The following is a 25529-nucleotide window of genomic DNA, read 5'->3' as shown; positions in this document are numbered from 1 at the left end:
TGCAGTGATGGGTGAGCTCAGCTGCCCCAGTGCATCGTGGGGGAGAGAGGGTGTGAAGGCTCTCGTGCTCTATTCGCTCCTAGTAGTCGGTAAGTGAGGTTTTCTTCAAAAAATCTATTGTATTGAAAATACGTTTTTTTATTATTTTTTAATGAAAAATCTATATATGATATATAGGTTTTTTATGAGTGTATATATACCAACAATTTATCTGCTACCCTTTTCACGTGTTTAAAATAGCTGATATTTGTGATTTACAGTAGGTGTAGGCCTAACAATTTATGTGAAATTGATGTGAAATATACCAAAGAGAAAGAGACACAAACCAGTCAATATTTCCCTCCTCTCCTTTTCTGTCGATCTCTTTATCTCATCCACCAGTACACACATCCCATGCCCAGCCTCCCCTCCCTCTCTCCCTCCTGGCCAAAATCATTGTCCCCCCTCCCTGGCACGCTCTGCCCCTGTCGCAAGCTGATCTTGGCCCACTGTTCTCCAACTCCAGCCCCTTTGCCTTCACCCAGTCCCTGCTCATGGTGCCTCCGGCTGGGACAGCCTCCAAAGCGGGGGTCCGGGCTTCATTCGGGCCTTACTCTGTCAGCCAGGTAAATCAATTGGGATAGGGATCCTTGACAATCAGCACAATGCTGTAGATCTCGACTTAAACTTTTGGAGAATTAGTTCCATAGATTTCATATTATTCCTGCATGTCCTAAGAAGTTGCAAGATCATATGTAACGCAGAGCTCTTCCTCTAGCCCTCTCTCTAACAGTGTAACCCTCTCTCTCTCTCTCCCCAGCTGGTCTCTGGGCCCATCCTCCCCCTCTCCCCTCCTCTGACTGCGTCTCTCCTCTCTAAACACGTGGAGAGAGAGGGGGATGAAGGAGGAAAGGAGAGGTACAGGGTGCGGGTGTTGTTCCACGTACGAAGGGACACCAGCAGGGGGCGCTGTATCACCCTCCACGCCTTCAAAGAGACCGAGGAGCAGAAGGCTTCCTGTGTCACACAGGTGTGTTCGTGCCACACGCTATATTCAGCCACCGTCACCTGTGACCATTCAAAAGACTGAAGCCGGACTAAACGTCTTCTTTGGAACTCTGAATGATGGATATGTCGTGTCGTGTGTTTGTTACACTGGCCAATACACTGAAATGTTCTGTTCTACATAAAGTATGACACCTGTTCAATATAAAGTATGACGCTTGTTCGATATAAAGTACGACACTTCTATATAAAGTATGATACTTGTTCTATATAAAGTATGACGCCAAATGCTCACCAATCACTCTCTTCATCCATTCCTCCTCTCCCCTTCCCAGCCTCCACTGGGTCTGTGTGTGGTGACCCTGGCCCTACCTAAGGACTGGTTTGAGGCGGGCCAGACCAGCCAGCCCTACCTCAGCCCCAAACAGCGTGCCAGGCGCACACACCGACACCGCACTCGTAATCGGGGACGACGGCACGACGGTGTTGTCGTCATTGGAGCCGGTGGCATCCCCTTCCCAGGCGCTCTCCGATACAGCCCCGCCCACGCCGGCGACCGCATCCAGCTGTACTACTCATTGTTCGGCATGGCGTCCAACCTCAAACTAGCGCCCCCTAGGTGTGTGCAGGACAAATTACCACAGTCTCAGAGAGAGTTGTTTTATATAGCAGCTGTGACTCTGAGGGAGGACAATAAGCGGAACAAGGCCAACAGAACCAAAGAGGAAATAGGCTGTTGCAATGGACAGGAAGAGGAGGAGCTATGGTTGGATTCCAACGTGCTGATTCGCTATCGCAGGGGACCAGTCAGAGCGGGACAGCCAATTGGGGTTTCTGTGAACCTGAGGGCCAATTTCAGTGCAGAGTTTGTTGTTATCCGGTAAGTCTTTGTTACGTGATGCTCTGTGATGTAAGTGATAATCCAGCAAATTGAAAAGGGAGAACTGATGACGACCTAAACACATATAGGAACATAGCAGTGTGCAGGTCCTTCTCTTTTACTGATTAATACTGTGTTCATATTTCGATATCAAACCATGTCTCTCATTGCCAGTGTATCTGTCTAGTCTGAATAGTATGTGTACAGTATGTAGCACATGTACGTTGGGGACGGCAGGTCGCCCAGCGGTTAGAGAGGAGAGCCAGCAACCGGAGGGTTGCCACTTCCATTCCTGGGTCCGACGGGAAAAACCAGCCAGGAAGTGAGCTGGCAACCGGAGGGTTGCTGGTACCAAATCCTAGATGCCATTGTCTGCCGCTGTGCCCTTGAGCAAGGCACGCAACTCCCCCCACAACAACAGCTCAACGGGCGCCTAGTGTGACAGCCCCCAGCTCCTCTCCAGAACCTGTGTATGTGTCTTTCAGAGGGGTTGGGACAAAAGTGGAAGTCAAATGTCATTTGAACAATAAAGTGGTCTTAATTTCCATTTTTAGTCATTTCCCAGATGCTCTTATTCAGGGCGACAAACACTGAGTCACACTATATCTGTATGTATCTATTCCAGGCTGAAGGTGAAGAAAGGCCTTTTGTCTCTGGTGGCCCAGCGCTCCCTGAACTCTGACCTCTGGGTTGTGAACCTGGAGAGAACCCAGGGCTCCAAACATGACGTCATCTCCATCATCTGCCACAAACTGGCCAGACACATGGACAACGTCGGGTATTACTTCATCATATATATTACTGTACAATATTACTCAGGCACAATATTACCTCAGTGAAGGAACGTAATTCAATTTAACCGGTTTGTGACACGTCGGTTACATTTTTGACTATATACATTATTCATATTGCGTGCAAGTGATACCACATATGTGAGAGAATATCACTCTGTTAAAATATTCCAACATATGTGATTTATTTCCATCAAATGGCTTTTTTCTTACTCTCCCCACCTATTCATCCCGACTCTCTCTCTCTCTCTCTCCTCCCCACTACTTGTCCCTCCATCTTTCTTCTGTCGCCGCCTCCTCTCCCTCAGTCCCACTGCTCCGCAGCAGGTTGCCTGTCTGTCAGTGGACGGCTTGCGCAGGAGTTTCGGGGTTGCCATGACGGTATCGGCCAGCTGGCGGGTAGAGTACTCAGGCCGTAAAAACCCTCCGCCACCACACGGCGGAGTCGTGAGCAGCTTCTCCTTCACTGACAGAGAGATCGTGGGCATCTCTCCCATAACTGAAGTAGGTGGAACGTTACTCAATCAGGGTCAGTTTCCCGGGACACAGAATCTCCATTGAACATGCCTCTTAGTCCAAAACTCTTAGTCCGGGAAATTGGTGTCTTCTTGTTACATGGTCTGTATGTATGTACTATGCAGTAGACTAATGGATAATGTCATAGCTACAGCACATATCCATACAGCTATGGATCTCTTAGTGTTGCAGTGGACTGTTTCTGCCTTAAAAAAAGCTCATTCCTAAATAAGGCCAATAAAAGCTAAACTTGTTGTCACCAACACACAGAGTGGCATGATCATCAACACGGCCATCTTGACCAGCGAGCCCGTGTCACTTCCTGTCATTGTGCTGGCAGTGGGGCATGATGGGAAGGTGTCGGATATCACCGCGGCGGTGAAGTGCCAGTCGTCCAACGATGATATCGTCAAGGTAAGCAGACACGACTCTAAATACTGTACACACACACGCACAGGACTCCTGTCCAATGCCGTTGTTTTCTGTGTTTTTTTTTACGCCGATATGAACCTTTTTAGTACATAACGTCTCCTATGACCGAAATCAGCTTCTGTACATCAGAACAGCAATCACTAACCTCGATTTGGATGACAATTTCTACGTCAACGAGTTGGCACCTCTGGACGTCGGCACCTCTGGACGTCAGCACCTCTGGACGTCGGCACCTCTGGACTTCGGCACCTCTGGACGTCGGCACCTCTGGACGTCAGCACCTCTGGACGTCGGCACCTCTGGACGTCGGCACCTCTGGACGTCAGCACCTCTGGACGTCGCCACCTCTGGCCGTCGGTACCTCTGGCCGTCGGTACCTCTGGACGTCAGCACCTCTGGACGTCGGCACCTCTGGCCGTCGGTACCTCTGGACGTCAGCACCTCTGGACGTCGGCACCTCTGGACGTCGGCACCTCTGGACGTCAGCACCTCTGGACGTCGGCACCTCTGGCCGTCGGTACCTCTGGACGTCAGCACCTCTGGACGTCGGCACCTCTGGACGTCGGCACCTCTGGACGTCGGCACCTCTGGACGTCGGTACCTCTGGACGTCGCCACCTCTGGACGTCGGCACCTCTGGACGTCGGCACCTCTGGACGTCGGTACCTCTGGACGTCGGTACCTCTGGACGTCGCCACCTCTGGACGTCGGCACCTCTGGACGTCGGCACCTCTGGACGTCGGCACCTCTGGACGTCGCCACCTCTGGACGTCGCCACCTCTGGACGTCGCCACCTCTGGACGTCGCCACCTCTGGACGTCGCCACCTCTGGACGTCGCCACTTCTGGACGTCGCCACCTCTGGTCGTCGCCACCTCTGGACGTCGGCACCTCTGGACGTCGGCACCTCTGGACGTCGCCACCTCTGGACGTCGCCACCTCTGGACGTCGGCACCTCTGGACGTCGCCACCTCTGGACGTCGGCACCTCTGGACGTCAGCACCTCTGGACGTCGCCACCTCTGGACGTCGGCACCTCTGGACGTCAGCACCTCTGGACGTCGGCTCCTCTGGACGTCAGCACCTCTGGACGTCGGTTCCTCTGGACGTCAGCACCTCTGGACGTCGCCAAATCTAGACGTCGGCACCTCTGGACGTCGGCACCTCTGGACGTCGGCACCTCTGGACGTCGGCACCTCTGGACGTCGCCACCTCTGGACGTCGCCACCTCTGGACGTCGGCACCTCTGGACGTCGGCACCTCTGGACGTCGGCACCTCTGGACGTCGGCACCTCTGGACGTCGGCACCTCTGGACGTCGGCACCTCTGGACGTCGGCACTTCTGGACGTCGCCACCTCTGGCCGTCGGTACCTCTGGCCGTCGGTACCTCTGGACGTCGGCACCTCTGGACGTCGGCACCTCTGGCCGTCGGTACCTCTGGACGTCGGCACCTCTGGACGTCGGCACCTCTGGACGTCGGCACCTCTGGACGTCGGCACCTCTGGCCGTCGGTACCTCTGGCCGTCGGTACCTCTGGACGTCGGCACCTCTGGACGTCGGCACCTCTGGACGTCGGCACCTCTGGACGCCGGCACCTCTGGACGTCGGCACCTCTGGACGTCGGCACCTCTGGACGTCGCCACCTCTGGACGTCGGCACCTCTGGACGTCGGCACCTCTGGACGTCGGCACCTCTGGACGTCGGCACCTCTGGACGTCGGCACCTCTGGACGTCGGCACCTCTGGACGTCGGCACCTCTGGACGTCGGCACCTCTGGACGTCGCCACCTCTGGACGTCGGCACCTCTGGACGTCAGCACCTCTGGACGTCGCCACCTCTGGACGTCGGCACCTCTGGACGTCGGCACCTCTGGACGTCGCCGCCTCTGGACGTCGCCGCCTCTGGACGTCGCCGCCTCTGGACGTCGCCGCCTCTGGACGTCGCCACCTCTGGACGTCGGCACCTCTGGACGTCGGCACCTCTGGACGTCGGCACCTCTGGACGTCGCCACCTCTGGACGTCGGCACCTCTGGACGTCGGCACCTCTGGACGTCGCCACCTCTGGACGTCGGCACCTCTGGACGTCGGCACCTCTGGACGTCGCCACCTCTGGACGTCGGCACCTCTGGACGTCGGCACCTCTGGACGTCGGTTCCTCTGGACGTCAGCACCTCTGGACGTCGGTTCCTCTGGACGTCAGCACCTCTGGACGTCGCCAAATCTAGACGTCGGCACCTCTGGACGTCAGCACCTCTGGACGTCGGCACCTCTGGACGTCAGCACCTCTGGACGTCAGCACCTCTGGACGTCGCCACCTCTGGACGTCGGCACCTCTGGACGTCAGCACCTCTGGACGTCAGCACCTCTGGACGTCGGCACCTCTGGACGTCAGCACCTCTGGACGTCGGCACCTCTGGACGTCAGCACCTCTGGACGTCGGCACCTCTGGACGTCGGCACCTCTGGACGTCGGCACCTCTGGACGTCGCCACCTCTGGACGTCGCCACCTCTGGACGTCGGCACCTCTGGACGTCGGTACCTCTGGACGTCGGTACCTCTGGACGTCGGTACCTCTGGACGTCGGCACCTCTGGACGTCGGCACCTCTGGACGTCGGTACCTCTGGACGTCGGCACCTCTGGACGTCGGCACCTCTGGACGTCGGCACCTCTGGACGTCGGTACCTCTGGACGTCGGCACCTCTGGACGTCGGCACCTCTGGACGTCGGTACCTCTGGACGTCGGCACCTCTGGACGTCGGCACCTCTGGACGTCGGCACCTCTGGACGTCGGCACCTCTGGACGTCGGTACCTCTGGACGTCGGCACCTTTGGACGTCACCACCTCTGGACGTCACCACCTCTGGACGTCGGCACCTTTGGACGTCACCACCTCTGGACTTCACCACCTCTGGACGTCGGTACCTCTGGACGTCGCCACCTCTGGACGTCGGTACCTCTGGACGTCGGTACCTCTGGACGTCGGTACCTCTGGACGTCGCCACCTCTGGACGTCGGTACCTCTGGACGTCGCCACCTCTGGACGTCGGCACCTCTGGACGTCGCCACCTCTGGACGTCGGCACCTCTGGACGTCGGTACCTCTGGACGTCAGCACCTCTGGACGTCGCCACCTCTGGACGTCGGTACCTCTGGACGTCGACACCTCTGGACGTCGGCACCTCTGGACGTCGGCACCTCTGGACGTCGCCACCTCTGGACGTCGGTACCTCTGGACGTCGGCACCTCTGGACGTCGGTACCTCTGGACGTCAGCACCTCTGGACGTCGCCACCTCTGGACGTCGGTACCTCTGGACGTCAGCACCTCTGGACGTCGCCACCTCTGGAAGTCGGTTCCTCTGGACGTCGCCACCTCTGGACGTCGGTTCCTCTGGACGTCAGCACCTCTGGACGTCGCCACCTCTGGACGTCGCCACCTCTGGACGTCGGCACCTCTGGACGTCGGCACCTCTGGACGTCGGCACCTCTGGACGTCGGCACCTCTGGACGTCGGCACCTCTGGACGTCGGCACCTCTGGACGTCGGTACCTCTGGACGTCGGCACCTCTGGACGTCGGCACCTCTGGACGTCGCCACCTCTGGCCGTCGGTACCTCTGGACGTCGGCACCTCTGGACGTCGGCACCTCTGGACGTCGGCACCTCTGGACGTCGCCACCTCTGGACGTCGGTACCTCTGGACGTCGGCACCTCTGGACGTCGGCACCTCTGGACGTCGGCACCTCTGGACGTCGGCACCTCTGGACGTCGGCACCTCTGGACGTCGGTACCTCTGGACGTCAGCACCTCTGGACGTCGCCACCTCTGGACGTCACCACCTCTGGACGTCGCCACCTCTGGACGTCGCCACCTCTGGACGTCGGCACCTCTGGACGTCAGCACCTCTGGACGTCGCCACCTCTGGACGTCGCCACCTCTGGACGTCGGCACCTTTGGACGTCGGTTCCTCTGGACGTCAGCACCTCTGGACGTCGCCACCTCTGGACGTCGGCACCTCTGGACGTCGGTACCTCTGGATGTCGGCACCTCTGGACGTCAGCACCTCTGGACGTCGGCACCTCTGGACGTCGGTACCTCTGGACTAACCCTAATCCCTGGGACGCGAAAGAGGAAGCGACGGCGCAAGAGAGGCAAACGAGTACACAACTGGGGTCGAGCTCCCTGCCATCCAGAACCTCTATGCCAGGCGGTGTCAGGGGAAGGCCCAAAAAATGGTCAAAGACTCCGGCCACCCAAGTCATAGACTGTTCTCTCTGCTACCGCACGGCAGGCGGTACCGATGCACCAAGTCTGGAACCAACAGGACCCGTAACAGCTTCTACCCCCAGGCCATAGGATTGCTAAATAGTTAACCAAATATCTATCGGGACTATCTGCATTGACCCCCCTTTTGACTCATCACTTATGCTGCTGCTACTGTTTATTATCTATCCTGTTGCCTAGTCACTTTAACCCTACCTACATGTACACATCTACCTCAACTACCACACACCCCTGCACATCGACTGGGTACCGGTGCCCTTAGTATTTAGCCAAGTTATCGTTACTAATTGTGTATTTATTCCTCTTGTTGTTATTTGTATATTTTTCTCTCTGCACTGTTGGGAAGGGCCCGTAAGTAAGCACTTCACTGTTAGTGTACACCTGTTGTTTTACTTAGCATGTGACAAATGCAAGTTGATTGGTTTAGATTGATTTGACCCACAATCCTCCACTCCCTTTTATCACCCTCTGACTTTATTCAACAGGTGTCAAGCGATTGCTCCACCCTCTTCGTGGACGGAAGTGAATCAGGGGTGGGCAGCACCTGTGTAGGGGTGGAATTTCTTCTGGGCACGCTCAGTGGGTCCCTGTGTCTGTCCGTGTGGGCTCCTGTCGTCCCGCTGCGCGTCTCCCTGTCCGACAACGAGCTGAGCGCCATCGAGGGCTGGAACCACGACGCGGGGAACGGGTGAGTCCCCGTGCGCGTGCGTGTGTTTAGAGAAAGATGAAGACACACTGAGCAGGAATGACATAAAGCAGGATTAGACGTGGCCATGTCATTAACATCAAGAGTCCTAAAACAGTTGAGAGAACCATTGGAACAGTTGCAACTCCAATTTGTGTGTATTTTTATTTAACCTTTATCTAGGCAAGTCAGTTAAGAACAAATTCTTATTTACAATGATGGCCTGGCAATATGGTCTCCTTTTGGCATAATCTCCTTTCCTAATCCCATTTTTTTCTGTCTCAAGACAGAGCAGGAGGTTCAAACGCCAAAAGCAGGAATGTCCATTGGTGGGAAAAGTACTCGATTGTCATACTTGGGGAAAAGTAAAGATACCTTAATAGAAAATGACTCAAGTAAAAGTGAAAGTCACCCAGTAAAATACTAGAGTAAGAGTCTAAAAGTATTTATATTTAAATGTACTAAGTATCGAATGTTAAAGTATAAATCATTTCAAATCCCCGAGCTGACAAGGTACAAATCTGTCGTTCTGCCCCTGAACCCACTGCTAGGCCGTCATTGAAAATAAGAATTTGTTCTTAACTAGTTAAATAAAGGTCATTTCAAAACAAGGCATTTGGGATGCTCTCTTGGTAAGTGTGTGAATTGTCAAATGTTCTGTCCTGCTAAGCATTCAAAGTGTAATGAGTACTTTTGGGTGTCAGGGATAATGTATTGAGTAAAAAGTACATACTTTTCTTTAGGAATGTAGTGAAGTAAAAGTTGTCAAAAAATATAAATAGTAAAGTAATGTACAGATACCCCAGAAAACGACATAAGTCGTACTTTACACCACTGGCAATGTATGGTAGAACAGTGAAGGGCCGTGTTCCACTTGGCACACTATTCCCTATATAGTGCACTACTTTTTACCTTAGCCATATGAACTCTTGTCAAAAGTAGTGCACTATATAGGGAATAAGGTGTGATTTGGTCTACTGCCAAAAAGCTTCATTCACCACACCATACAAGCACAACAGCTGGTAGAAGAGACAACTAATTCCCTAACCCAGAGCTTTAAAATAGGCTCTCTGCATTATCCACCTCTGATTCCTAGATGGCACCTGCTCAACAATTCAAACACTAACATTATGACTTGCTGTCACATCTCAACCAGGGGTCAAATGAGGTCAATTCTATTTCAATTCCAGTCAATTCAGAAAGTACACCAACATTCCAATTGTCTTCATGCTTTTCATGAGGAAAAATTGGAATTTGATCGGAGTTTGGTTTACTTTTTGAATTGACTGGAATTGAAATGGAATTTACCCCAACCCTCAACATGTTTAAGCTTATATGATGTCTCCATTTTTAGTTTTGCCCAGCTTCTATGCCACATCCAGATTTGTGTAATATCTCTCTCTCCTCCTCATCCATCCATCCTTCTCTCTAACCCACCCCCTCTCTCTCCCTCCCTCCCTTTCTTTCCCTGCCCCCCAGCTGTTCTCCGGTGTACCAGAGGTCCACCGTTCAGGTTCTGACCCAGTTCAGTGCTCAGGGGGGCCAGGGTCAGCTGACCTACCTGCTGGGCTCCTCTGATTGGTTTGTGGATGCCACGGAGATGGTCCGTAATTGGCTGAGGGTAGAGAATCCTCGTGTAGCGGTCCTCGACAAGCAGAGCAATCTGATTGGTCTACACCCGGGGAAAACTTCAGTTCATGTGAGTAATATATAATATGATGTTGTATTTTGAATAGCATGGTGCATTTTAGTTGAGGGATGGTCATTACAAATGATGAAATCTCCATTTGGTCAGATCTCAAATATATGTATTACCTATGGAAAGTAAACTTGAACAAGACACTACCTTTATTGGCACCCCTCTCTTGTCTCTCAGGTCATATCAAGCCAATGGGACGGTGTTCTGGGTAGCTGTGATGTCATCGTGACCTCTGAACCCGTGACCCCAGGTGACCTCTCAGTGCAGGTGGTGGGAGGACTCGGTATGTCAATCAATGCAAGCCCTGCCCATCCGGCTGTTGTCACGGCAACAGTGACAGCATACAACATCCTCTACCACCATGGGCAGGTGAGTTCTGTGCTTTTCTTGACCCACTAACTTCACTAGAACGTTTTAGTTTTACATAACAGCAACTTCTGTGGGACATTTTTGCTTCAATGGAAGGACCTGTGCTTCAGTATGGTATGCTTCAGTATGGTATGCTTCAGTATGGTATGCTTCAGTATGGTATGCTTCAGTATGGTATGCTTCAGTATGGTATGATACTGAACATTTCTCTCTTTCTCCCTCCCCCTTATCTCCATTGTCCTTCTCTCTCTCTCTACCAGGAAGCGTCAATCAGTGTCTGGCTCCAGTTCAGTGATGATAGCGCCACGTTGCTCTCCACCTTCAGCCGTGGTACCTTCGCCCTTCGCCTCTCCTCATTGGCAGAGACCGTGGTTGCCGTGATGCCCGGCCCGTTGCTGCGCGTCGTCGCCCAGGGCGAAGGGGGCGGGCCTTTACTGAAAGCAGAACTCCTGGTCACCCCCTGCAAGCCAATGGCGAACTCCGTTGACGGGGACCTGGCCAATTCGAAAGAAGGAAGCGGGACCAGGAGGCTGGCTAAAGGATCAGGTTGGATCAGGGTGAACCTGGACAAAGACCTTCGTCCAATGGGAAGCGAGGAGGCGGACTTTGAGCTGCTCGACATGTCGGACATGCTGGTTGAGTCATCGGACAGGGACGTTAAGTACAGCAACTTCCTGGACAATGACATCATCATAGGGAACGTCACCACCGTCAAAGGTGACGACTACTATGACAAGGCCGGCGATGGGATGATCGCCAGGAACGACCTGGAGAGAGCGGTGTTGACCCCACATCACGAAGAGAGCGCTGTGTACTTCTCTCCCGGGGTGGAGAGAGAGAGAGAGGGGAAACTGGAGGATACAGAGCTGGGGGTGGGTGTCGGGGCAGTTCTCTCCCTTCTCTGCCTCTCCGTACTTCTCTTCCTGGTGAATTGTCTGCCCTGCGCTTTGAGGGAGCGGAGGATGAGGAGGAAGGGCGTGAACACGGAGGGGGTGGAGGGAGTGGTGAAGGAAGAGGGGGAGGAAGGAAAAGAGGAGGCGGCAAAGGATGTTGCAGAAAAGAACGACATAGTGACATCGTACCCCGGGGTAATATCGCTCCATGAGACTATTCCAGAAGAGAAAGAGGGGCAGTCAGATCAAAGCATTGACCATTAAGGCTGCATCCGAATAGGCACCCTAATCCTTTTAAAGAGTTAAGAGCCCTGTGGTCAAAAGTAGTGCACTATGTAGGGGATAAGGTGCCATTTTATTCAGGAGAGAAAGGTTGTTGATAAAAATCATCGTTCTTCGGAAAATTGACTACTTATTCCCTGTCACCAACAATGTATCTCAACGTCTTACAAGGTCATCTTCGTATAGGCTAGTTTTTTTTCTCGGTTATTTATGTATGAATGCTTGTCTAGCTACCATCGCACATATACAGTAACTATCCAACATAAGTCCAACATAAGTTAAATATGTGTGCAGAAACAATGCACGTACACGACTGTACATATCTGTCATATTTACTTTATTGGTATTATTTCACATTCATTCATATACAATTGGTTGTCACACCTTTTTCGATTTAGGACTCAATGCAATCCGTATCGCTGAAGTTCACCGCTATCTTGCAATTTAATTTTAAAGGCAGCGTTCCCGCGTTCGTGGAGACTGAATTCACGATAAATACGGCACATTTCAGCTCAATCGGAAACGACCTTTACATTTCAATGAATTAAGCCCTTTTAGGCCTATTGACGAAATAGTATAGGGTTGCAAAAATCCTGGTAATTTTCCCAAAAAATCCCGCCGGGATGACTCCCAGTTGACTCCCAGATAACTCCCAGTTGACTCCCAGATGACTCCCAGTTGTAGGATGCCAACATGCTTATTCCCACCTGATTCCAGAGATTCTCCAACTGGGATTTCCGTAAGAACTGGGAATTTGGGGCAAGTTACCAGAATGTGCAACTTTATTCCCGCACATACTTGTGATTGCTTTATGCCTCGCTTTATGTCTCTCTCAAATGTCAATATGCCTTGTATACTGTTGTTTAGGTTAGTTATCATTGTTTTAGTTTACAATGGAGCCCCTAGTTCCACTCATCATACCTCTGAAACATTTTCCATCAAGATAGAACTGCCAAAAGGGGGAGGAGTTAGCCTGCAAAGGTCAGTCATACTTTCCAGGTCTATACCCAAACAGTTCGAACTTCTAATTTTAAAAATGAATCTCTCCAGAAATAAGTCTTTCACTGTTGCCACCTATTATCGACCCCCATCTGTGAATTGATCGCCCCCCATCTAGCTTCAGAGTTTGTTCTGTTAGGTGACCTAAACTGGGATATGCTTAACTGTGTCCACTATGGGTCAGCGGTCAAACGACCACCCCTCATCACTGTCAAACGCTCCCTAAAACACTTCTGCGAGCAGGCCTTTCTAATCAACCTGGCCCAGGTATCCTGGAATGATATTGACCTCATCCCGTCAGTCGAGGATGCCTGGTCGTTCTTTAAAAGTAACTTCCTCACCATCTTATATAAGCATGCCCCTTTCAAAAAATGCAGAACTAAGAACAGATATAGCCCTTGATTCAGTCCAGACCTGACTGCCCTTGACCAGCACAAAAACATCCTGTGGCGGACTGCAATAGCATCGAATAGTCCCCGCGATATGCAAATGTTCAGGGAAGTCAGGAACCAATACACGCAGTCAGTCAGGAAAGCAAAGGCCAGCCTTTTCAAGCAGAAATGTGCATCCTGTAGCTCTAACTCTTTTGGGACACTGTAAAGTCCATGGAGAATAAGAGCACCTCCTCCCCGCTGCCCACTGCACTGAGGCTAGGTAACACGGTCACCACCGATAAGTCCATGATAATCTAACATTTCAATAAGCATTTCTCTACGGCTGGCCATGCTTTCCTCCTGGCTACTCCAACCCAGGACAACAGCTGCGATCTGTATGCTGTAGTCTGCAGGCCCTCACTACATATTCGTCGCCAGACCCACTGGCTCCAGGTCATCTATAAGTATATGCTAGGTAAAGCTCCGCCTTATTTCAATTCACTGGTCACGATAACAACACCCCCCCTTAGCACACGTTCCAGCAGGTATATCTCACTGATCATCCCCAAAGCCAACACCTCATTTGGCCACCTTTCCTTCCAGTTCTCTGCTGCCAGTGACTGGAACGAATTGCAAAAATCGCTGAAGTTGGAGACTTATATTTCCCTCACCTACTTTAAACATCAGCTATCGGAGCAGCTAACCGATCGCTGCAGCTGTACATAGTCCATCTGTAAATAGCCCACCCAATCTACCTACCTCATCCCCATACTGTTTTTATTTACTTTTCTACTATTTTGCACACCATCATCTGCTCGTTTATCACTCCAGTGTTATTCTGCTAAATTGTCATTCTTCACTACTACAGCCTATTTATTGCCTACCTCCTCATGCCTTTTGCACACACTTATAGACTTTCTTTTTTCTACTGTGTCATTGACCTGTTTATTGTGTTATTGGCTTGTTTATTGTTTATTCCATGTTATTCCATGTGTAACTGTGTTTTTGTGTGTCACACTGCTTTGCTTTATCTTGGCCAGGTCGCAGTTGTAAATGAAAACTTGTTCTCAACTAGCCTACCCGGTTAAATAAAGGTGAAATAAAAAAATATATAGGTTCTGGTTGATCTCATCAACGAAAAGAAAAACCCACTAAATATACATTATAGAATAACTCATGTGAAACTCATTATTCTCCTGCTTGCTCCACTTTTCCCAGAAGGCAAGAGCCCCCATTCTGAACCCACACTGCAGGCATACAATCAGTGGTGTAAAAAGTACTCAATTGTCATACTTGAGTAAAAGTATAGATACCTTAATAGAAATTGACTCAAGTAAAAGTGAAAGTCACCCAGTAAAATACTAATTGAGTAAAAGTCTAAACGTTTTTGGTTTTAAATATACTTAAGTATCAAAAGTAAATGTAATTGCTAAAATATTCTTACGTTTCAAAAGTAAAAGTATAAATCATTTCAAATTCCTTATATTAAGCTGTGTAAATTCAACACAGGGACACCCAAAGTTAATGCTAAATGAATCATTCTATTGTCAGCAAGCTGGAGAGGTCCTAGTCAAACTTAGACGCACTTTCAAACCCTTCATTCTGGGTTACCCAATCTAATTAGTAGCTGATCCAAGCACAGGCAGGAACCAAGGATTATTTATGACAAAAGAGACAAGATGAACATTTTCAAGACTGTCCCTCCAGACTATACATTTCCTTCACATAAGCTAACCATTTATTTATGACTAGCCAGGGGTACACTCCAACACTCATGCCATTTACAAATAAAGCATTTGTGTTTAGTGAATCTGCCAGATCAGAGGCAGTAGAGATGACCAGGGATGTTTTCATGATAAGTGCTTCAATTTGACAATTTTCCTGTCCTGCTAAGCATTCAAAATGTAACGAGTACTTTTGGGTGTCAGGGAAAATGTAAGGAGTAAAAAGTACATAATTTTCATTAGGAATGTAGTGAAGTAAAAGTATCTGAGTACAGATACTAAAAAAAAAACTACTTAGGTAAAAATACTTTAAAATACTACTTAAGTACTTTACACCACTGCAGACTACTTCATTGGTTGCTTGGTGAAAGGCATCAGTATTACTCTTTGAGCCACTCCAGAGTGTTTGACTATCACACTTGCCAGTCTTAACTTTGCATGAGTAAGGCTTCGAACCCCCGATTGTCAGTTTGTATTAAATTGTCTAGGCATATTACACTAGTGTTTATGATGTGAATGCAATAGTTTAAACCTTACATTCACGTAGCCCCTAAGAAATATGATGGTCAATTTGCCATGGGCTTGATGTGACTGACTGCTTGGGGATATAGTTAAAATTCTCTTTTCACCACACAAATATAGCAAAAGCTCATGTCATAACAGTACATTCTCAATATCATAGACCAGGGTTATATTTTTCTTATAAAACTCAAGGAAAATGTTGGAGCTTGCAGATTGTAATTCTGGACAGGTTATCTCTTTGAAACAATTCAGTACACATGTCTATAGCCTGTATCCACATTTTAGGTATGCTATAGGTCTACAGTAGCCTTTATGCCAGGGTCCCGCCTACTGGCGGCCTGAACTTTGCCCACGCATGGTTTTATTTGGCTCCCCAAGTTCTCTGTACAAAGACTGATTTTAATTTTGGAAATCTGTTCCCAAGTATTCCCACTTATAATAGAGATTTGATTGTATACAAAATGTAAGCAAAGTTGGAAACGGTTATGTTTTGGTCAAATATACCAGTTTGGGCTTCTTGCGGTCAATTTGCAGTCTACAAAATTATTTGGGGGAAAAAAAATTGGCCCGCGACTGAACTTAGTTGACGATCCCTGCTTTCGACCCGTTCCCCCCTTAATAAAAAGTCAACCACGAAGCGCTGCATTTAAATTGATATAGCGCGACATGCTGAGTCACATCCAACAGCTACTGCATAGCAGCTTTCGTTTGCATAAAAGAAAGACACGACGATACGCATTGTTGGACAAAATAATACCATTCAAATTAAAAAGGGGTCATATTGTACCTTCACAGTTGCTCCCTTTAGATTAGTGACGTCTGGACTACGGAGTCATTCACTCATTAGATGAACTACGTGCGGGTGGTTATAACTAGAGGTTGCTTCAGAAGCCTGGGTCGGCGCACAAATATTCAAGTACGAGCACGGACTGGAGCAGGCGACCAAAATCAAACAACGCAGATCATAAAAACGACATTACTTACAGCGTGATTCTGCAACAGAAAGCAAAGGGAAAAAAATAAAGTTGACTACCATTTTAAATTAATGTTATTCAAATTAAATACATTTCTTGATTGTGGATTAATACAATAATTATCTATCAATCAATCTATCTATCTTAACCAAGGTGGGAAAAACGGCACATTCGTTTCAGAGATTGTCTACAGAAAAAAAAGTGATCACATTATGGAAAAATATATTTATTTTGCACATGCAGATCCTTCTACACATTACATCTTAGAAGTGATAAATACAAAATGGAAGTTAACATGCTAAACAGTTGATAACATAACATTGCAGCCATCCAGCTTGTCTCCAGCTTCTGAGCAGTACGTTTCTCTATAAAAATGTGTTGATGTATTAATGCTCTCTTGTGGTGGCTTTGTGGTATGACATGTGCTGAGACAATTTCAGGTTGGCCTCCTTGCTTCAGCTTCAAGGCATGTGAGAAGTATGATGTATCACTCATTTGAATCTCAGTTTTAGATGTCGGGTGTATTACCAGAGACCCACAAAAAAATCAAAAATAACTCCCCGTGAGCCTCCGATTTAAAAGACTCAAGGCTACATCCCCTCATAGGTCAGTTTGTGTTGACAGGTGTTACAGGCCTTCCTGTAGAGATCCTCCTCTTCATCCACTAGTTCCTCAGGGCCGTGCTGGTGAGCACTGGTGTCCTTTGTCCACACGCTGGTCCTCACTGCACGACAACAGCTCTGTTCACAACAGAGAAACAAACTATCCCAAGAAATTATCAATAACAGGTGTGTAGGAATTATTCAATAATAACTTAAAAAATACAAATCTGCACACCGTTTGCCAGTATCACTTGTGTTTACAGCCTTCAGTAAACACAAATAGAATGGCAAGCACAGCGTGTAGCTTTTTTCATTTAAGTCAATAACAAAGAAATTCAACTGAATGACCTGTTTTCTACAATCCACTGGGGGGTGCTAGTGTTCTCTATGTCGCTATTGCTCATATAGTTTTGTAATGAGAAAAGGTGACAAATGGGGAAATTTAAGATGACTAAAGTTCATATCCAGTTTAGAGTGGTTAAAACACTGTTTAGCTAAAATATATTTTCCCTTTTCTGTAATACACATGATTTCCAGTGTTCCGTTTGTGACACTGAAGGTGCAGGTTGATGGTCACTAGACTTGATACTGAATGTTATGGATTATTCTCCTATCTGTTGATAGTGGTTGACGCCAGACAGGATGTACAAGGACACACTGATTATTCACTGTTGTATTGTACTGATTACATCCTGTGAACACTGGGATTCTGTAGCAGCTGACAGTCGCTGCCTTTTTGTTTTGTCTTCCTACAAGCCTCTCGCTGGTGTTTACAGAACATTTGGTGCTGTCTGATTAGGATAGAAAGGCCCCGTCTCCAAGAGGTCAGTTAGACATTTTCTCTGCTTCTGGGCTGGGTGGTGTCACTCTGTTGCAACTCCATTTTTTAAAATGGACTTTACCAACAATTGGTCTTCTTTTTGTTAATCTGGGAATTCCTATTACAACGACTGACATTGTGTCTGAGTGGGGATCAGAAAACAGTGTTACTGACCTTTGACCTTTTTGTTGATGTGCTTCTGCACCTCCCTGTGGTTGTGGTTCTAGCAATCAACTTGTCCTACACATATGTGAACACTATTTATGAGAAGCACACTGTACAACAACAACTATATATATATATATATATATAGTTATGTGTTGGTTGTCATTGACACGAGAAGTATGACTTTACCTGCAGTTGTCACAGACAGCCAGATCGAAGCCGTTCGCTGAGGTAGGAATCCATCAAACGGCGTGTCACAGTCATCACACAGCAGATAGTCAGCCTCCTTCACCGGGGCTAGGGGGACGACGGAGTCAGAGAGAGCAGCAGAGCGCAACACTAAGCCTGAACGCCAGTTAGCCTCTGCTCTCCTGAAAACTACTTACGGAACTGTCAGTAGACTGGCACCCAGGCTCGACACTGACAATACACTACTAGTACATTTAAAATGATTACATTCTAGTCATTTTAGCGCACACACACTTATCCCGAATCACAGGCAGTGAGAGTGCTAGGAGGGAGAGGTCAGCCAAGGTGTCTTGTCAGTAAAAACTGAGTCATTCAGATAGTGACAACCGACCAACCACTGTGCCATAAATAATGTATTATGAACTTCCTTTATAATAGGGGACGTCTGTAATACCTGAAACTGACTCCACTCAGCAACTGGCATGTGGAATTACATGAATCCACAAAGGGCCGCACATGAACCAACAATGCATCTTTCTCTTTTACACCGGACATGCAGAGGATCTGCAGATAAGATTAATTATATTTACATCGTGCAACAAATGTGAATACTTCCCCCTGCCATATTTGACTGACTATTAATATGCATGCCTGGTTGATGCACAACTTTCTTTGTCCTTTGCTCCTCCTGTCGCTCTCCATCAATAAAGAACCCTTCTCCAGAGTCGACTGTCTTGGCGACTTTAGCCGAGGTTCCACCCCCTTCTCCTGCCGATTGTCTGCTGGCCAGTCGGGCTTGCCTCAGCATCAGAGCCCGCTGTTTGTTTCGTTCGATATTGGTTCTCATCGCAGTTCTTGGCTTTGGACTCCGAATGAGAAGAAGCATTATCCTTCACCGGCGTTAGAGGCTCCAACAGATCAATCGCAAAAAAAGCATGCGCTAACTAACTTAGCTGTAGGCTAAACTCTCCAGCGTCTTGGAAATTGCAATTAAGTAAAGTTGTTTACCAGCAAGGCAGAGGGGTACAATTGTTTGTGTTTTTACTTTAAACCCGCGGGCATAGCGGTGTGCTCGAGTTGCGGGCGGCTGCCATTTGTCGGTTGCACAACCAACTTCCAGGTTTTTATCATGTCAAAATAAAAGCCCTGTTATGAAACTGCTGCTGCTTCTCTATGTGACCGTGAGGTGTCGCCGAAGAGCGGACATATACCACCTCCACCCAACACTAGTAGTTCTTCACAGCTTTATCCTGTTCTTTATTGACTATGTCCTCACTGCTGGGTCATATCCTGAAAGACCCAGTGGCAATATGCCATATTTGATGTAATGGGCTTGCTGTAGCAATATCTCCCCTTGGTAAAGCGCTAAACATATGGCTCTGACTCTATCTGCAGTGTGACCTGGCTGTTGTCTTGTTCATTAAAAAAAAAGATTCACTGTTTGTAACTCGATACTCATGAATGCGAGACAAATGATTGAAAAGATCAAGTTAAATTAACGGAATGTCTCATCGAGTAGACATGACGTTGTGTGTGATGTGACGTTTTTTAAATAATGATTGTAGGTATAATAAATACAAATAAAACAAAGTTAAATCGTATTATATTCTACCGTGACCAACCAACCATGTTCCCTTTCCTTCCAGAGACTCTTATCAGGTAGTCCACACATAGATAGGCTAATCTGGTAATGGTTCCAACCTACCAACATGAGGTCATTCTCACAGAAACTCAAAGTCGGGGGGGAACTGCAGTGGGGTGGCCCCAAAAAACAATACATATATAGATTTTTTTTAAGGAACAAAACTTTAAGAGTACAGATTATTGTATGGGACAACATACAAACGTTTTTGAGAAAGATCTTTAAAAATAACAATTACATTTTATTGAGTAAATGTATTTCATTTGGATAACAGATGAAAATGTAATGAATTGACGGTTATTTGTTGATGTAAAATCTACATTTTACAGATTTTAGGTTGCGTCATGAGATTTGGTGGCGAGAAAAAAATAGAGTCCCTGCTGAAAAAGTTTGAATATTCACTGCAGTAAGGGTGTCCATACACTATGCTTAGCGTCTATTTAAAGCAGTGCAGGACAGAAGCTTTAGTCATTACCGATCTTAATCTCATTTTAACAGAGTTGCATTAATCTATTGCTCTTTTTAGGGTACCACGGAGAGTGCTGCCAATACACTGAAATAGAGACTATATTTCCCCGTGTATTAGAATAACAACACAGTCTTGATATGGGATCCCGAATAGAAGACAGTTCAATTCCGTGTTAAATGGAGACTTACTGTAGGCTATATCGGTATTCCATATGCTTGTGGTCCCAATGTCAATAATATCAATGCTTCACGCAGTAACTTTTGAACCCTTGGGATTGACAAATTGGCATTGACCTTTACATGCCTCTAGAAACAAAATGATTTAAAAAATAAGAAATATAATTTCACATTTAAAGGAAAATAAGAATCATGTTTTTTTTTATTTTATAACACCTCAGTTTGAGCATTATAAGAGTTCTACCTTACATGATAATTTAGCCGTTATGTAATATATTTAGCCTGCCTCGGTTCTTCTTAAAATAGCCGTGACGGACGGTTACATGGGTTACTTTAAAGCTGACCTTGGTTAGGCCTAACCTGTAAAGTAGTTTAGCTGCCTTCCCACACTACCTCATGTCATCTAGGGCCAAAGGGCAAGGACACTTATGCTGTATACTAGTACCACAGGTGGCTGGTGGCACATTAATTGGGGAGGACGGGCTCATAATAACGTCTGGAATGGAATTAATGGAATCGAACACATCAAACACATGGTTTCCATGTGTTTGATACCATTCCATTCACTCCGTTCCAGACGTTATTATGAGCCACCCTCCCCTCACCAGCTTCCTGTAACTAGTGCCCATCTCTACTACACTTCTATCCTTTACTTCTGCCATACAGTACCTACTTACACTTATAAAAGTCAGGAGCATATGATTTTATCTCGGCATGGCAATAGCATTTGATGATGCTCAGTACTTTGGCGCAGGTTTGAAAACCATGTCATGTATTCATTCTGTAAAGATTTCTGTGTCAAAAGGCTCACCGTTCCTGTACTGAAATCCATATGCATGCAATTGTACAGCCAACAGGTTCACAGCCAAAGAAAAGGCACCCAGCAGAGCAAACATACATGTCTCTTCTTCTTTACCACATTCTACCTTTCTAACAGGCGATGGCTGACTGCTGCCCCACGGCCTACCCATGTAAGGGGTAGGCCGGGGGGAGGGGGGAGAAGAGAGCCAGTACAGGTCAGATAAGTTGAGCTCACCTTCAGCAGAGAGGCTGCAGAGCATTACAGCCCTAATGGCTCACGTGTTTAGCCTGACCTCACCACCACCAGCTTTAGTCTCCAGAAGAAGAAGAAGAAGAAGAAGCTGTTGGGAGGATTCTAATACAACCCCCCCCCCCCCCTCTCACCTCCTCCTGCCCTCTGTCCATCCCTGCGTGCGCTTACTTACAGCTCCATATGACGATGAGCCTCCGTAATGGACAGGTCTTTGACAGACGCCCAATTCTACACATGGACTGGTACTGTAGGCCTATAGCGAACACAACGTGGCTTTTGAGCCTTGGTGACATTGTACTATAAACAGGCTACCTGGGGAGGCAGGTAGTCTAGTGGTTAGAGTGTTGGGCCCGTAACCAAAAGGTTGCTAGATTAAATCCCTGAGCTGACAAGGTAAAAATCTGTCATTCTGCCCCTGAACAAGGCAGTTAACCCACTGTGCCTAAGACATCATTGTAAATAAGAATTCTTAACTGACTTGCCTAGTTAAATAAACTAGATATGATTTTATTTTCGTTTATAAAAATTAAACAAGTCCACTGATGCTACCACAGTAAACATCATAAACAGCTATGTCTTTGAAAATGGGCAACAAGTGTAGTATGTTTGCATTTTGGTCATTTTGCAGACACTCTTATCCAAAGCGACTTAACCCAGCTCTAGGAAGAGTCTTGGTGGTTCCAAACTTCTTCCATTTAAGAATGATGGAGGCCACGGTGTTCTCTGGGACCTTCAATGCTTCAGACATTTTTTTGGTACCCTTCCCCAGATCTGTGCCTCAACACAATCCTGTTTCGGAGCTCAATTTCAAGTCTCATAGCAAAGGGTCTGAATACTTATGTAAACATGGTATTTCTGGTTTGTATTTTTAATACATTTGCAAAAAAATTGAAAACTTGTTTTTGCTTTGTCATTAGGGCGTATTGTGTGATGAGGGGGAAAAAGTATGTGGACACCCATTCAAATGTGTGGATTCGGCTATTTCAGCCACACTAGCTGCTGACAGGTGTATACAATTGAGCACACAGCCATGCAATCTCCATAGACAAGTCAGTTCATAAAATGTATGCCCTGCTAGAGCTTCCCTGGTCAACTGTAAAAGTTGTTATAGTGAAGTGGAATTGTCTAGGAGCAACAACGGCTCAGCTGCGAAGTGGTAGGCCACACAAGCTCACAGAACGAGAGTGCCGAGTACTGAAGCGAGTAAAAAATATCTGCCCTCAGTTGCAACGCTCACAACCAAATTCCAAACTTCTTTATTTAACGGTTATTTTACCAGGTAAGTTGACTGAGAACACATTCTCATTTACAGCAACAACCTGGGGGATATTCACAGGGGGATGAAGGAACCAATTGTAAGCTGGGGATGATTAGGTGACGGTATGAGGGCCAGATTGGGAATTTATCCAGGACACAGGGGTTAACACCCCTACTCTTACTATAAGTGCCATGGGATCTTTAGTGACCACAGAGAGTCAGGACACACGTTTAACATCCCATCTGAATGACAGCAACCTACACAGGGCAATGTCCCCAATCACTGCCTTAGGGCATTTTGATATTATTTTAGACCAGAGAAAAGAGTGCCTTCTACTGGCCCTCTAACATCACTTCCAGGAGCATCTGGTCTCCCATCTAGGGAGTGACCAGGAACAACCCTGCAAAGCAAGCCAGCAGTGGGATGGAAGGTGGTATGCTGCTGGCTCTGGAAGCAACGTCAGAACAAGAACTGTTCGTCGGGAGCTTCATGAAATGGGTTTCCATGGCCGAGCAGCCGCACACAAGCCTAAGATCACCATACGCAATACCAAGCGTCGGCTGGAGTTGTGTAAACTCGTTGCCATTGGACTCTAGAGCAGTGGGAACGCGTTCTCTGGAGTGATGAATCATGCTTCACCATCTGGCAGTCCAATGGACAAATCTGCGTTTGGCGGATTCCAGTAGAACGCAACCTGCCCTAATGCATAGTGCCAACTGTAAAGTTTGGTGGGGGAGGAATAATGGCCTGGGGCTGTTTTTCATGGTTCGGGCTAGGTCCCTTAGTTCCAGTGAAGGGAAATCTTAATGCTACAGCATACAATGACATTCTAGACGATTCTGTGCTTCCAACTTTGTGGCAACAGTTTGGGGAAGGCCCTTTCCTGGTTCAGAATGCACAAAGCAAGATCCATTCAGAAAAGGTTTGTTGAGATCGATGTGGAAGAACTTGACTGGCCTGTACAGAGCCCTGACCTCAACCTCATTGAACACCTTCGGGATGAATTGTATCGCAGACTGTGAGCCAGGCCTAATCGCCCAACATCTGTGCCGACCTCACTACTGCTCTTGTCGCTGAATGGAAGCAAGACCCTGTCACAATGTTCCAACATGTAGTAGAAAGCCTTCCCAGAAGAGTGGAGGCTGTTATAGTAGCAAAGGGGGGACCAACTCCATATTAATTCCCATGATTTTGGAATGAGATGTTTGACGAGCAGGTGTGCACATACATGTCATTTAATATGTGTATCAACCTACTGGTAGAGCTCTTTTGGTTAGTACACCACACAAACTGTCTTATGTAACCATTCCACACGTAACATATCACACTAATTTGAGAGTCATAGATTCACGTTGACTATGTTGCGTCTAGTCTCTGAGGCCAGGCTACAATACCAAGGCCTGGTAAGATGAGGCCTATCAATAGGGTTGGGTTCTGGTCTTTCAAGCAACATGATCTCACGTTTTCCCCTGAAGTCAAATAAAGACAGAAGAAGACCTTAGGTAAGGTTGATTCCTGTCACGTGGCTGGTAGGCAGGTACACAAAGTAGAGGGGGAGGAGTCACCTCACCATAGGATTGACTGTTAGTTTCTGTAATCTCCACCCCTTCGGTGCTAAGGAAATTTTAGAGCAGATTTACATGAGCTATTCAGTCTACAGTTGTAGCCTAAAGGAACTTGTCACTCAGGATTGGCTTTACTGGCAAATTCTTCGCCACCTACCTTATTTTCTTCTGTACAGCGTCCAACAGGAGACTGCAAGTGTGGTAAATTAGTACTTTTATTTAAATTGTTACGCACTGTTTTGTGTTTGATATTGCATTGGTTTGGATGGTGGTTTGGCAAGGTGGACTAGGTGATTAGTTGATTGGCTCTGGCCTGTGTTCTTGCAACTATGCAAGAGAACAGGGCTCATTGTTGATCTAATGATACATTTTCTATTTACAATGTTTTACATTTGAGTCTTAGCGTTGGAGGAAACTGCCAGTAAAGAAATGTGAACTGTAAGCTTGGAGGTTTTAAATTAGCCTAATTGGTTTAACAATTCTAAGCATCTATCACCTATCACCTCACCTGACACACGGCTTCTGCTTATAGATGCCTGCTCTGTCATAACCACACGAATAAGATGCACGTTTTAAAGATATCGGACAGGTTTTCGAGACACCTTTCCAGGGTTTTGATCATCATAATAGCCTAGGCTAAGCTTGGTTGATGCAGGTACATGGAGAAGTCAAATTGTAATCAAGTCAACTGAATGTATAGTATTCGTGCAAAGTATTCATCTTTCAAAATCAATCTCGAAAACATATCTATTATGTTTAATTTGCCATTCAGCCGATAGAGCTGCTGAGATTTGATTTTCAACAGGACTGGACAGGACTTTGAAAGTCAGAGGTTTTACAAGTACTAGAGATAGCGGGGTAGGATTCATCTATAAGTTAACACTGCTGTATTTCATTTATGGTTATGCCAATGTACAAACACACCAACTAGAGGATATACATTAGATTGGACAGAAAATAGTGATCTATCGCAGTTTTTTTCAAGCCCTGGTCTGTGAGCGGCTTGAGAAAAGTTTTATTTAAGCAGCCCTCAAAGAAAGAAGGCCTATAGCTTATTGGTTCCTGGTAGGCGTACAGTAAATGTTGATACACAGGGCTTGTACACTGAGTGTACAAAACATTAAGAGCACCTTCCCAACATTGCATTGCACCCCCATACCCCTTTGGCCCTCAGAACAGACTAAATT

At 47.4% G+C, this 25529-nt stretch overlaps 2 protein-coding genes across 3 annotated transcripts; one reads left to right on the top strand and one right to left on the bottom strand.

Moving 5' to 3' along the window:
- Positions 1–11908, top strand: tmem132a (transmembrane protein 132A). Its single transcript, XM_090209584.1, has 11 exons — positions 1–89; positions 382–605; positions 800–1009; positions 1320–1864; positions 2490–2642; positions 2964–3159; positions 3442–3585; positions 8367–8569; positions 10046–10265; positions 10443–10634; positions 10895–11908. The coding sequence occupies exons 1-11, from the start codon at positions 8–10 to the stop codon at positions 11789–11791; spliced, it is 3066 nt and encodes a 1021-aa protein (XP_090065710.1). The 5' UTR covers positions 1–7; the 3' UTR covers positions 11792–11908.
- Positions 11909–16612: 4704 nt separating this feature from the next.
- Positions 16613–19207, bottom strand: LOC110497428 (DNA repair protein complementing XP-A cells). Of its 2 annotated transcripts, XR_016488856.1 has the most exons (4): positions 18815–18899; positions 18179–18286; positions 17999–18064; positions 16613–17126 (listed from the first exon to the last, which is right to left on the bottom strand). XR_016488856.1 is itself a non-coding variant. In XM_021573529.3 (3 exons), the coding sequence occupies exons 1-3, from the start codon at positions 19062–19064 to the stop codon at positions 16993–16995; spliced, it is 492 nt and encodes a 163-aa protein (XP_021429204.2). In that variant the 5' UTR covers positions 19065–19207; the 3' UTR covers positions 16613–16992. The 2 variants fall into 2 exon arrangements, 1 of the variants encoding a protein (XP_021429204.2); XM_021573529.3 differs by lacking the exon at positions 17999–18064 and having other exon boundaries at positions 18815–19207.
- Between the last annotated feature and the right edge of the window lie 6322 nt (positions 19208–25529).

Source organism: Oncorhynchus mykiss, chromosome 19 (assembly GCF_057628025.1).
Source record: "Oncorhynchus mykiss isolate SJ-2025 chromosome 19, ASM5762802v1, whole genome shotgun sequence".
NCBI lineage: Eukaryota > Metazoa > Chordata > Actinopteri > Salmoniformes > Salmonidae > Oncorhynchus > Oncorhynchus mykiss.
Note: the sequence above shows the minus strand (reverse complement) of the source record. Positions and strands in the feature narration are given on the sequence as shown.